The sequence below is a fragment of the Cupressus sempervirens genome, chromosome 9 (genome assembly GCF_028749045.1).
Source record: "Cupressus sempervirens isolate cs-2001-9-10 chromosome 9, ASM2874904v1, whole genome shotgun sequence".
Taxonomy (NCBI): domain Eukaryota; kingdom Viridiplantae; phylum Streptophyta; class Pinopsida; order Cupressales; family Cupressaceae; genus Cupressus; species Cupressus sempervirens.
In genome coordinates, this window is record NC_143126.1 from 87,532,807 (window position 1) to 87,547,641 (window position 14,835).

The following is a 14,835-nucleotide window of genomic DNA, read 5'->3' on the forward strand; positions in this document are numbered from 1 at the left end:
TTGATAACACAAACACTTTTTTCCAATAAATAAGATTCCTCAAAGAAACTTCCTCAAGCCAACCATACAACTGACAACTTTCATTACAGCTACACATAAATGCTTGAAATCCGAGCTTCTGCAAATTCTGAAAGCTCAAGTACTGAAATAACACACAGCTGATTTCAAACTAACACACAATAACAGAAGAACATAACACAATCTAAACTCCGAGAAGAGACAGTACTTACAAGTGCAATATATTTTATTAAAGTCCCAATCTCCCACAAAATAGTCATAAATCCTTTCATAAACCAGCCACCGAAAATGGTAAGCTTTAATAAACCCTAAAACCCTAGAAAACATACAGCAGACCAAAAATCACCATACCCAATCTGCACATACTACAATATGCACCTGTCCTTCTACCCATTAATTGAGCGAATAGATCTTATAATTCAGAGCAGTTGCAAAGAGTACCCAGGCAAGATAAGGCTTGAAAAGATCAGCAGCGACATGATTGACCGGCTTGAATGCATTCATACAAACAAAAACAGCCACATCAAGAACAGCAATGTCCAGAAGCGCCAATCCAGGCTTCTTGAGCCCAAAGAAGATGGCAGGCCAGAGGAGATTTATGAAGAGCTGCGCGCCATAGATCAACAATGGCCGCGCCTGTTTCTGAAACCCTCCTTCAACCCAGACAAGCCATGAAGCCAACCCCATGAGACTATACAAAACAGTCCATGCCAGACCAAAAAGCCAGCCGGGTGGATTCCACCATGGTTTCTTCAAATTCTTGTAATAACTTGAATTTGGACTGAAGAAAACGGCATCCAAAATGCCCAAAACCAGAGGAATTGCAACTGCTATGAGCAGAGATTTTACCCCTTTTCTTGGCGCAACTTTCTTTTCAATCCCTTCCCGCCCTTTCACTTCCTCCTCTTCTCCATTTCCCCCCTTTCTCCTCTCCGTTAATCCTTCCATACCGAATGCTTCAAAAAAAATATCAGAAATAATTCTCAAATTGGGTTCTTGTTTCTCAAATTGGGTTCTCGGCAGTGTTATTTATAGAAAACTTTTGTAATTCTGTAGGGAGATCTGACGAAAATAGGTTCCAGAGAAATCTATGCCAGGTGTTGCCACGTATGTGGAGATTACGTGTCGGTGTCAATACTTTTTAATCCTTTCGAAACACAAAAACGTTATCTTGAAAAAATGTGTGGAGGATATTTATGATGAACAGATGTCAGGCATGGCGTATGTTGTGTGTACAGCACAGCATTTTCTTGAATCATCACCGTTGGTTTTTTATGTGTGTAACGCGCGTTTTTCAATTCAAAGAATACGTTTTTTGCTGACAAAAGTAGTGGGGTTCCACTAACTATTCAACGGACGGTGTAGATGCACGCCAAGCTGTTTGGAAAACCGTGGATTAATCGACTCCCTTACATTTATCATTATTACGTCTATGCAGCAAATGGGGTCTGGAATTTGACGGCCTGTCATATGATTATGATTATTATAAAGATTTGATCATTGTAATGTCTTTGTTTTTTAAAATCTACGAAAAATGCCTATCAAAATGTCTCTTATTCTATGACCTTTTGATAATTAATATCTCCTATTTATCAAAAATATTCTAGCTTTTTTAGTAAAGTAAAATATTATAATGAAAATTTGTGACAATTTACTAAGGATTTTAAAGAAGGAAGAGAGAACATCATTAAAACATAAAATTCAAGTGTGACATCTGAGTTCGATGTAAGTTCATACGTAAAAATCAATTTCAGATGGAATGCCCTTCAAAAAGAATTAGATTACATATCTATGCTAACATTCCTCAATGCAATCAAGCACATCATCAAGAAGTATTTATTCTAGGACTTTTATGTTCATTTGTTGGCTCCTCCATCTCTTTGTCTTCTTCAACTTATTATGCAATTTGGAACTCGAGTGATATGTGGACAAATATGTTGTTTGTAGGTCTGAACATTAGATTTTCATCATATTGCTTCCGCTATTTTATCATTGTTGTTATATGTCATCTTACAAAAAAAAAGTATGGCAAACTTAGTAAAACTTTAGGTTAGTTCTTTTGGATCCCTTAGCAGGGCGTTACATCTGGTATCAGAGCTCGTGTTCTACGTTGGGAGCACTAGGCATATTGGAACGTCACTAGTTGTTAACTAGTTGAACTGAAACGAAATTTAAGATGTTAAGTATATCTATTACAAACTGAAAACTTGAACTAGTTGAACTAAAATGAAACTTGAATTGTCATGTATATCTATTACAAACTGAAAACTTGAACTAGTTGAATTGAAATAGAACTTAAACTATTAGTTGTACATTCTCAAACTTGAACACTTAAACTTCAAAATTGAAAAATACTTAAACCTTAATTAGGCAAAATTGAAAATTGAACTTATACTATTTTCAAAACATGTGTCTTTATGTATGCCTTACAATAGTATGTTTATGGTTATTATAGCATCTTGTTATCTTGGATATTATTGTAGGATGGTATTTGGGAGGAGATCTTCAGTTAGAGGTTGTAGCCTAGGCCATGGTAGAGGTCATGGATGAAGCAGATACATCAATGTGCATGAGTCTGTCCACGAAGCCCTTAATCAGGAAGAGGATAGGGAAGAGAATGTTAGTGAGCATTAGGAAGAGAACCATAGAGAGTAGCAGGCCGACTCAGAGGAGGTTGACCTAAGGCAAATGATAAAGACCAGATCATGGATCCCCTACCTCCTCTTCAAGGTGTTGGTCCGAATGGAGCACACCAGATAGGGAATGAGAATAGAACTAGGTCTAGGAGCCCTTGGAGGGATTGACAAAGATCAATTGTAGCTTGTTAGATGAAGGACCTTCAAAGGTCCAAGGTTAAACCCTTTAATGGGTTGGGTTCAAGTTATGTAGCTGAGTAGTGGCTTATTGCTCTTGATAGGGTTTTTGCTATTCAGGACTTTGACACTAATTTCAAAGTGAGGTTTGCTATTACCAACTTAGAACTCTTTGGAGCCACATGGTGGACTATCAAAGAGAAAAAATTGGGTATAAACATGAACAATGTCACATGGGAGTTATTTCTGAAAAACTTCTGTGAGCAATTCCTACCAGAGGAATGTAATCAGCAGAGACTAAAGAGTAAATGAATTCCACAACCTGAGATAGTTCACTATGACCATAGTAGAGTATGAGTGCAAATTCTATGAGCTCATGCCCTATGCAGGAATTAGTGATAACCCAGCGTAGTTGGAACATCATTTCATCAAAGGCTTGAACAACCATCTAGTTGGGGGTGTTAAAGTATTTGAACCTAAAACCCTCAAAGATGCAGTACACCAAGGCATACTTGTAGAGAAAAGTGTTAACCTAGGACTGGGGGGCTTTGTGGGAGCACCTGTAATATCAAGATCCAAGGGTAACCACAAACTCAAGTGGAAACATGAAACCTCATTTTGCTAAGGGAAATCAGAACCAATAGTAACCTCAGCAACAACAATAACAAAAAGGATCATACCCTCTGGCACAGAGTGGTGGTAGTGGTTCCAATGTTAGGAACTTTCATAACACTCATCACTACAAGTGAAATTAAAACACTCAGCTTGCATAGAGCAACCATTCTTTTGCTAGTAAAGGTAGCCACTAACAGTCAAGTGCACCTCTAGCAGGGAAGGGATTTGGCAGAGGCACAAGATGTTATTCTTGTAGACAGTTTGGACACATTGTAGCCCACTACCCACAACTCACATCCCACTTTTTAGGTTCTGGGCCAGCAACATCTGAGCCTACAATTGGAGATGCAGGTAGAGCTCAAAAGGTATTTCTGGCAATGAATCACCATCAGGTAGATCATTAGGGGACCATGGTTGAGACAACGAGAGCTATTTGAGGTACACCTCTCTCTGTCTTGTTTGATTTAGGTGCCATATACTCTTTTATTTCACCATCCTTAGTTGCTAAATATAAGCTAGAAGTGGTAAAGCAGGGGTTGGCTTGGCAAGTGTAACTAGCCTCAAGTGCTAAGGTTTCCACAAATTTTGTAGTACAGAAGTGTGAACTAAGCTTAGGAGGGTTTGTGATGTCAGTTGACCTTCGGGTCATTCCTTTTGGCTCTTATGATGCAGTCTTAGGTATGGATTGGCTTGGCTCTCATAGAGCTAGTATAGACTGCAAGAAAAAGACCATTTTGTGTCAGGATGATCAAGGGAAGGATGTAGAGATTATGGGTATCTAGAGACCTATATCTTTGCGGATGATATTTGCTATGCAATTATAGAGGAGCTTTTGTAAGGGATGTCAGGTATTTGCTATTACGGTAAGTGAGATGGAAGAAGAAGACCCTATAGGAAAGACTATAGACCACCCTATTCTACATGAATATGCATATGTCTTTCCTAGCAAGATTCTGTGCATGCCCCTAAAGAGAGATATTGATTTCAACATTGATCTCATTCCAGGAGCGGAGCCTATTTCTAGAGCTACTTATCGTATGACCACTCAGGAATTGAGTGAGTTGCGCCTACAACTTGAGGACCTTCTGGTCAAGGGTAGTATCCGACTGAGTGTATCTCTATGGGGAGCACTAGTGCTCTTTGTGAAGAAGGATGGTTCGTTGCGCCTATGTATTGATTATAGATAGCTGAACAAGGGGAAAATAAAGAACATGTATCCTTTACTAAGGATCAATGATTTATTTGATTAGATCAAGGGAGCCACAATGTTCTCCAAAGTCAATCTTAAGTCAAGATACCATCAGCGTCGCATTCAGAATGCTGGCATTCATAAGACCACTTCCGAACTTGCTATGAGCACTACGAGTTCATATTAGTCTCGTTTGGGCTTACAAATGCTCCATCAATTTTCATGTGTCTGATGAATGGAGTGTTCCATTCCTATCTTGATCAATTTGTACTTGTGTTCCTAGATGATATATTGATATATTCTAGATCCCAAAAGGAGCATGAGGTACATCTACATTTGGTTTTGCAGCACTTGAGAGATAATCAGCTTTATGCCAACTCGAAAAAGTGTGATTTCTTTCAATTAGAGATACAATATTTAGGCCATACCACATCAGGTTAGGGTATCTCTGTAGACCCTGCGAAGATTTAGGTAATGGTAGATTGGCCCACACCTACTACCATGTCAGAAATTCATAGCTTCATGGGTCTAGCTGGTTATTATTACAGGTTTGTCTAAAACTTCTCCAGAATAGCACATCTTATCATTGCCCTTCAGAGGAAAGGAAAGAAGTTTTTATGGATGGAGAAATATGAGGAAGCATTTAAGAAGCTCAAGGAGCTTTTGACCAGTGCACCAATCTTATCAATACTTGATCTAGCAGGTGACTTCATGGTGTGTACAGATGCTTCCCTTGAGGGGATTAGAGCAGTATTGATGCAAGATGGATGGGTGATTGCATATGAATCACACAAATGCAAGGATCATGAGCTAAATTATCCTACACATGATCTTGAGTTAGTTGCGGTAGTTCATGCCGTTTTGAGATGGAGACACTTCTTGCTGGGACATAGATTTGAACATCATAGTGATCATATTAGTCTACAATACATATTCATGTAACCTAATTTGAATTCTAGGCAAAGGCATTGGATGGAGTTTCTTTGTGAGTATGACTTCGAGGTGAAGTATATCTAGGGAAAGGAGAATGTAGTAGCTAATGCTTTGAGTTGTAGGAGACATGTGACATTATCTTTGACTCTTAGTCGTAGGAGCTTTTTTTTCACAAGACAGTGACTGCAATGTCAAAATTCCACAATGGAGCCGAGAGATGAGATTCGTAGAAGTCTGCAACAGCTTGGCTTTGTGTGTCAATCGAAGGTGAAGGTAACAAGAAGGATTGAATGACCCTTGCTTGCTTGAAGAGAACTACAAGATCATTTCATTCCTTGGCCAGAAGACTCAACAGTCATTCTGTATCATTTTGATGTTCAAGGAATTGAACCTATTCATAGTTGGACATATTAGAAATCATGTCATAAAGACCTTTGCAATCAAACTTGAGGCGAAAGCAACTGACAAAATGTGGGAAAAATCTTCATTTTCTTAGCCCTTCAGACGAAGATGGAGTTTTTTTTTTTCTTTCCCCAATGTGCAAATAGACAGTGGAGAAGTAGGGCATGCCTAAAGCTATGCTTCCATGTTTTTCTGCTTGCAATCATTCATGAAAACAATCGTCTGTGTCATTTACAGCTCTTCCCACCATGGTGGAAAACCCAATTTCAGTGCCCTTGGGATGGAATCTACTTGTAGAAGAAGTTGTTGGAGAGTTCTAGAAACCGCTCATAATTTCTTTATCTTTTTTTAATTAAAAAAAAAATTAACCCCTAGGAAAATTGGTGTTGGTTAATAAGAAATTAGAAATAAGCTTTCAGAAAAACATTTTAAAAATAAAGACTTTCTAAACTTTAGACATAGAATAGTTTTCATTATGAAATTAATTAAAAGGGAGCAATCGGGAACATTAGTTCCAATAAAAGTTTTGCAATTTGATCTTTCTTTTAAAAGGAAAGAGCTTATATTTTAAAAAAATTGTTATATTTTTAAAGAGTTATAGAATTTAAAACTTTTACAATTAGTGATTAAGTACATTTTTTTAATCTTTCATTGATTTATCCTTGTTACAATTTCTAGAAGGTATCTTTTATTGATCCACATTCATTTTCAAAAGCTTCTACTAGAAGCAAAACCTTACACATTTTTTCAAATCTTCTAGACACTAATAAATCAAATAAAAGTTTTGCAATTTGATCTTTCTTTTAAAAGGAAATAACTTATATTTTAAAAAAATGCTTATATTTTAAAAGAGTTGTAGAATTTAAAACTTTTACAATTAGTGATTCACTACATTTTTTAAATCTTCCATTGATTTCTCCTTATTACAATTTCTAGAAGGTATCTTTTATCGATTCACATTAATTTTCAAAAGGTTCTACTAGAAGCAAAACCTTACACCTTTTTTCAAATCTTCTAGACACTAATAAAATCAAATAAAAGTTTTACAATTTGATCTTTCTTTTAAAAGGAGAAAACTTATATTTTAAAGAAACTCTTATATCTTTTTAAGAGTTTGTAGAATTTAAAACTTTTACAATTAGTAAGTCACTACATTTTTTTAAATCTTTCATTGATTTCTCCTTGTTACAATTGATTTCTCCTTATTACAATTTCTATCAGAAATCTTTTATTGATTCACATTCATTTTCAAAAGCTTCTTCTACCAGAACTAGAACCTTCCTCATTTTTTCAAATCTTCTAAACACTAAACCTAATTCACGAGGTGGGCTTCTATAATGGAAGGTGACAACAATTTCTAAGGAGAGAACGTGAATGCCATTGTTCCCCTTCATGTTGCCCCGGCAACGCCATGTGTCTCGCATCTTCACGACATATCAAACCTCAAAACGGCTTCACATATCCGTTGCATGATAAAACATTCCATCGACTCCTTCATTAATGATGAACCCAAAATGAAGGTTTACTTATTAACATTAATTCAGTCGTGTTGGAAGATTAAATAAGGCTACTTTTTATTAAGCAAGCACTCCCGTGAGACAAGATATACATCATCTACAAAGCCCGTGGCTAAACAGCCACGAAAATGCACTCCCTTTACATTGTTTTTTCTAACTTTTCAAAAAAAAATTCTAAGTCCTCTCCTTCGTAAGGAAGTGCATTTTCGTGGCTGTATAGACGTTGCCATCTACAAACATCCATTCGAGATGAAACAAAATAAACAAATTTATCAATCAAATAGATATTATAATCTTCCCACTCCCATTACATTATTGAAATCTTTTGGATCTCTTGATGGAGTGTTACATTTTGTATCAAAGCTCGAGTTCTACGTTGGGAGCTCTGGGCATATTGGAATGCCACTAGTTGTTAACTAGTTGAAATGAAACGAAATTTAAACTATTATGTATATCTATTACAAACTGAAAACTTGAACTAGTTGAATTGAAACAAAACTTGAATTGTCATGTATATCTATTACAAACTAAAAACTTGAACTAGTTGAATTGAAACAGAACTTAAACTATTAGTTGTATATTCTCAAACTTGAACACTTAAACTTCAAAATTGAAATATACTTATACCTAAATTAGGCAAAACTGAAAATTGAACTTATAATATTTTCAAAACATGTGTCTTTTATGTATGCCTTATAGTAGTATGTTTATGGTTATTATAGCATCTTGTTCTCTTGGATATTATTGTAGGATGGTATCTAGGATGAGATCTTTAGTTAAAGGTTGTAGCCTAGGCCATGGTAGAGGTCATGGACAAGGCAAAAGCATCAGTGTACATGAGTCTGTCCATGAAGGCTTTAATTAGGAAGAGGATAGGGAGGAGCATGTTAGTGAGCATCAGGAAGAGAACCATAGAGAGTAGCAGGCCGACCCAGAGGAGGTTGACCTGAGGCAAATGATGAAGGCCATCATGGATTGCCTACCTCCTCTTCAGGGTGGTGGTCAGGATGGAGCACACTAGATAGGGAATGAGAATAGACACAGGATGTTATTCTTATGGACAATTTGGACACATTGCAACCCACTGCCCACAACATACATCCCACTTTTCAGGTTCTAGGCCAACAACATCTGAGCCTATAGTTAGAGATGCAAGTAGAGCTCACAGGGTATTTGTGGCAATGGATCACTGTTAGGAAGATCATCAAAGGACCGTGATTGAGACTAAGGGAGCTATCTGAGATACACCTCTCTCCATCTTGTTTGACTCAAGTGCCACAGACTCTTTTATTTCACCATCCTTAGTTGCTAAATGTAAGCTAGAAGCGGTAAAGTAGGGGTTGGATTGGCAAATGTAACTAGCCTCAAGCACTAGGGTTTCCACAAATTATATAGTATAGTAGTGTGAACTAAGCTTAGGAGGGTTTATGACGTTAGTTGACCTTTAGGTCATTCTTCTTGGCTCATACAATGCGGTCTTAGGTATGGATTAGCTTGGCTCTCATAGAGCTAGTATAGACTACAGGAAAAAGACCATTTTGTGTCAGGATGATTAAGGGAAGGATGTAGAGATTGTGGGTATCCAAAGACCTATATCTCTACGGATGGTATCCACTATGCAATTAAAGCAGAGCTTTCATAAGGGATGTTAGGTATTTGTTATTACGGTAAGCGAGATGGAAGAATAATACCCTACAAGAAAGACTATAAACCACCCTATTCTATAGGAATATATGGATGTCTTTCCTAGCGAGATTATGGGCATGCCCCTAAAGAGAGATATGGATTTCAGCATTGATCTCATTCTAGGAGCGAAACCTATTTCTAGAGCTCCTTATCACATGACCACTTAGGAATTGAGTAAGTTCTACCTACAGCTTGAGGACCTTCTGGCCAAGGGTAGTATTCAACCAAGTGTATCTCCATGGGGAGCACTAGTGCTCTTTGTGAAGAAGAAGGATGATTCATTGCACCTGTGTATTGATTATAGATAGCTGAACAAGGTGACAATAAAGAATAGGTATCCTTTACTAAGGATCAACGATTTATTTGATCAGATCAAGGGAGCCACAATATTCTCCAAAATCATTCTTAAGTTAGGATGCTATCAGCTTTTGATTTAGGATGTTGACATTCATAATACCACCTTCTGAACTTGCTAAGGGGACTACGAGTTCACAATGGTCCCATTTGGGCTTACGAATGCTCCATCAGTTTTTATGTGTTTGATGAATGGAGTGTTCTATTCCTATCTTGATCAATTTGTACTTGTGTTCCTAGATGATATATTGATATATTCTAGATCCTAGAAGGAGCATGAGGTACATCTGCATTTGGTTTTGCAGTGCTTAAGAGATAATCAACTTTATGCCAACTCGGTGAAGTGTTATTTCTTTCAATCAGAGATACAATATTTAGGGCATATCATATCAGGTGAGGGTATCTCTATAGACCCTATGAAGATTTAGGCAATGGTAGATTGGCCCACACTCACTACCATGTCATAAATTCGTAGCTTCATGGGTCTAGTTGGTTATTATTGCAGGTTAATCCAAAACCTCTCTAGAATAGCATGTCCTATCACTTCCCTTTAGAGGAAAGGAATTAAGCTTTTATGGATGGAGAAATTCGAGAAAGCATTTCAGAAGTTCAAGGAGCTTCTGACTAGTGCACCAATCTTATTAGTACTTAATCTAGTAGGTGACTTCATGGTGTGTACAGATGCTTCCCTTGACGGGATTAGAGCACTATTGATGTAGGATAGATGGGTGATTGCATATGAATCGTGCAAACGCAAGGATCATGAGCTGAATTACCCTATGCATGATCTTGAGTTAGTTGTGATAGTTCATCCCCTAGTGAGATGGAGACACTTCTTGCTAGAACACATATTCAAACTTCATAGTAATCATCAATGTCTACAGTACATATTCACATAGCCTAATTTGAATGCTAAGCGATGGCATTGGATGGAGTTTCTTTGTGAGTATGACTTCGAGGTGAAGTTTATTTAGGGAAAGGAGAACATGGTAGCTAACACTTTGAGTTAGAGGAGACATGTGACATTATCTTTGACTTAAAGTATGGATTTGAGGAGTCATACTCTTTAGGCACTTCCTACAAATATTTGGTATCAATAGATGAGCAAGGAGATAGATTTAGGGAGACCTTTGGAGGGCAGGTTCTTGGGTTATGTTTTGGAGTCAGATGGCCTTTTGTGACATTCAGGAAGGATCTATGTACCACTACTAGATGAGCTTCGTAAATTGATCCTATCAGAGGCTCATCGTGCACCTTACTAGGCACATCTAGGTGTCAAGAAGATGCATACAGATTTGGAACATCTATACTATTGGATAGGGATGAAGTGTGATATCACTGATTTTGTGGCTAGGTTTCTCGAGTGCTAAAGAGTTAAAGAAAGCACCAACATCCAGCAGGGCATTTACAACCAAATCTCATTCCTTCATGGAAGTGGGATATCATCTTGATGTATTTCATTGTAGGATTGCCTACGATTGCTTGTCGACATGATGCTATTATGAGCACCACTGATCGGTTGACTAAGTTGGCACATTTTTCATTGATGAGGTCATCCTACACTACAACTTCTATAGCTAATGTCTTAATGCATGATATTATGAGATTACATGGTGTAAGAATTTGCCTTTGGGCAAAATTCACCCAAGATTACGAACTTGAACAGAAGCACAACTGTAGACCAAAATGAGTATGATCAATATATCAAAGCATGTCCTCATACATCGCTTTGTGTATATACACACTAGGAGTGTCTATATATAAAGGCCTCTTAAGATGCATCTAGAATGGGTCTAGAAGGAACCAGGAGATAAGATAAGCATGAAAACTAAGCACAAGTCTTATCCTTCATTATAGATGAGAGGATAAGCATGACAAGGTGTATCTCAAGTGGAGATGTTGTAGATTACCATGTGCTTAATTAGTGTGCTAACTCCTGTGTTGTAGACACCATGTGTATAAATGAGGTGCAAACTCCTGTGTTGTCAACATGACAACTCACAAGAGTACGCATACTCCTTGGTGACTAATAAATAAATAATAAAATAATGCATTAACCTAAGTAAATTTAAGTAAGTGCAAATAGTGAATACTTATTTACACCAACACCCCGCCCCCCGCCCTTAAGTGCAACTTAGGGGAATGCACTTAAGTTCACAAAAACTAGGATGAAATGTAGAATGGGTCTTGGCTACTAGGCCATATTAGGTACCCATGTGCATAATGCAATGCAATCTCTCATAAAGCAGAGAAAGAGGGAAAACCTCATGGGAAAAACCCTCCCTCGAAAAGAGAGATGAAAATAGGAAGCATGGATAGATGGAGTAATCAAGACCCCCCCATTACGACATACATCAAGTATATACAAAAAATAAGTGGAACGACAAAACCTCTTAAGAGGAACAAAGTCTTTCCCATAAAAGAGAATAAGGAAACAAGGTAGTCCCCTCCCCCCCAAAGTTAGTGTGCCGATCAGTGAGAAATGCTCCAATGTAGAAGCTAATCCATGACTGTTAAATAATGTTCCTCCCCTTTGGAAGAAACAATGGTAGAGGTACAGGTGAGATGCTTCCCTTGTGTGTGGAAAGAATCTCGATGATGAAAGGTATCTCTGAAACCTATTCAAGTGTCCTTGTGTCGATGCTAATGGTTCCTTCCTCCAAGACCTTTGAAAAGAACATGAGAAAATTGAGCAAGGATGCATGTAGAACCTATCTCAAAGAACCAACAGTCTCCTCAAATGATAAAGAGACCTCCTGCAACTACTGTACATAAGGATTCACAATCACATTAGCTTGTAAAGACTAATCACGTAGAGAATGGACATGAGGGTGAGAGTGAGCCCTTGCAACAACTGGAGAAGGATAGTCCTCATCAAAGAGAAGTAGTATATCATCAAAGAAATCTCCCAAATTAGCTATGTGTGACTCCATGAACAAACCTGAAATGCCAGTCAAGAAGTCATCACCTGAGGCTAGAACTGGAAGACAAAGTGTACCCTGCTATGGTGAAGTACATGAATCGATCACTGTGGCAATAGATGAAGAATTTGCATCAAAGAGATGATGAATATCATTGAGGATGTCTCCCACATCTTCAATGTGAGACTCCAAGAACAACACTGCAATGTTTGGAAGGAAGTCATTTCATGAAGGTAAATTAGGAAGACATGAAGGTTCCTACTGCACTGAATCCAAAGCATCTATGGATAGAACAAGATTAGTAGGAGCAACAAGAGCATCTGGAGGGGTGATCTCATCTAGAGAGGACGCAGCTACAACTAGAGGTAAAAGATCTTTTGGGAATGGAGGAATATTTAGATCTCCATACATCTCTCAAAGATGAATTCAATAAACATATGGATCAAATGACTTAATTTCCTCACGTGAATCCATAACCTCCATATCCATAAATAGAAAGAGAGTATGCCAAATGAGGGCACTTATGTCTATATTGCAGGTAAGTCCTCTCGCATATGGCAATGCATTGTGTTGATTGAGATATGTGATAACTAATTGAATCCATTCCTGATAGTTGTTTGGTGTCAAGATAATTAAATCTTCCTCTTCCACGATGGACTAATCAATGTAATCCCCAAAAATGAAAAACAAATCAAAGAATCCCCCCTGTGTATGATTCAATGCTTTATAGGTGGTGCATGTACAAGAGGCCACTTGTCAAAATGCACAAAGTGGACTTCTGATTTTGCTAGTTACAATAGCCTTTTGAGGCCTAAATCTAGAACTAAGCACTGTAGCTGAGTTGTACAATAATTTTGAAAAGTAATCAAAGCAATATAATGCAGAAAAGGCCCTAAGTCTGAAAGTGATATTTCTATCCACACAACCCTAGAATCTGAATGCAAATATGGAAAGTAGACAAAAAATAACACATTTAAAAAAAAATGCAACCTATTTTCAAGTCCAGATGCGCCCGTACGGAGCGTTTCAAGTTGCAAAATGTAGGATTGGACAGGTATAGTCATCAAAAAATGAAATTTTTGACAAATCTTTTCACCAAAACTAGAAAAGAACACCACCACTGAAAAGTTTAGGAAATTCTACCCAAAATAAAAAAATATCATACTTGATTTGGAGTCCGGATGACTGAGTTATGGCCTCTCAAAGTTGGCTGCCAAATCAAAAAAAAATTTGGAGAGGGGTCTGGGAAAAAAACTGTGAGCTTAAATTTGATGGTCAAATAATTGTTGCAACAATTAAAAAATACCTAGGAATGACGGTTAGACAACGATCAAATTTAATCCCATAAAATGATGGCGTTAGTAGACTCGGGCCTCTAGATGATGTCAACAATTACATGTCCTATATGGACGATGACGTCAACATGTATAGACTATATGAAACATGTACAGACTGACATGTGTCTGGCCTGCGTGGGCGTATGGTTAAGTGACAGGGTTGTACAGATTGTAGATGTGTTTATCGACATGGCTATATGGCCGATCCACATGGTTGTGGTATAGTGCTGACTGTGTACTAATGGGGTGCTAACTGTTCTAACGACAATTTAGTCATATACGTGGATGCCTGCATGTATTTATGATGACATGTAGGTCAGCTTCGACTGATGTGGCTAGATAGTTGTACTCATATCTAATGTGTGTGTTGGCATTGAACACGAATCTGACATGTCTAGTTGGCAGGCTTGAGTGGAAGGTTGACGACTTCTGTGTTCGCTAGGAAATGAGTAGTCTACCAAAAAATTGGGTTTGTGGCATAAAAAAATTATAAATGGTGTCAGAGATTAGTTTCAATAATCCCACATTGGTGGGAAAATGGGTTTCAATACTAAATAAAAGTATGAGCTCACAAAGCTAACCTCAAAGCAAGGTAGCCGACTTTGGGTGCCTTCACCAGAAATTGCAAGGTCTGACTGCGAAATTTGAAGCCAAAAATGTGTGAAGTGTCAGATTCATAAGCCCAACACCACTGGTTGTTGTACAGTTTTTCGTACTATGATGAATGATTGTAATAAATTCCTGCCAAAATACCTGTAGGGGCCGGGGTTTCACTACTCAGTTCCTGCACAAAAAAATTCCCTACAGAGCCAACTAGATGCTAAAAAATTATGAAAAATCTATGCAAAAATAGCAGAGAAAAAACAAATCGATCTGAATCAAATGAAATTACAGATCTGAAGAACGATCATACTAGACTCGCAAATCAAGCCTTTAGGTGCCAGTTTGCAAAATATCTTTGCCTCAAAATCGACTTTGGCCTAGAGTAGGCAAATTTATAGCTAATTTTTACTAAATCGACATTTTGGACACAATAGCATGGTCAGTTCT

At 37.7% G+C, this 14,835-nt stretch overlaps 1 protein-coding gene across 1 annotated transcript; it reads right to left on the reverse strand.

Moving 5' to 3' along the window:
* Positions 1–203: 203 nt before the first annotated feature.
* On the reverse strand, positions 204–1,057 carry TSPO (TSPO(outer membrane tryptophan-rich sensory protein)-like protein). Its single transcript, XM_089799127.1, has one exon. The coding sequence runs from the start codon at positions 964–966 to the stop codon at positions 412–414; it is 555 nt and encodes a 184-aa protein (XP_089655253.1). The 5' UTR covers positions 967–1,057; the 3' UTR covers positions 204–411.
* Positions 1,058–14,835: the final 13,778 nt, after the last annotated feature.

What these genes read in the sequence shown, in the direction of transcription:
- TSPO (XM_089799127.1), bottom strand. Translation starts at nt 966, where the DNA reads ATGGAAGGATTAACGGAGAGGAGAAAGGGGGGAAATGGAGAAGAGGAG.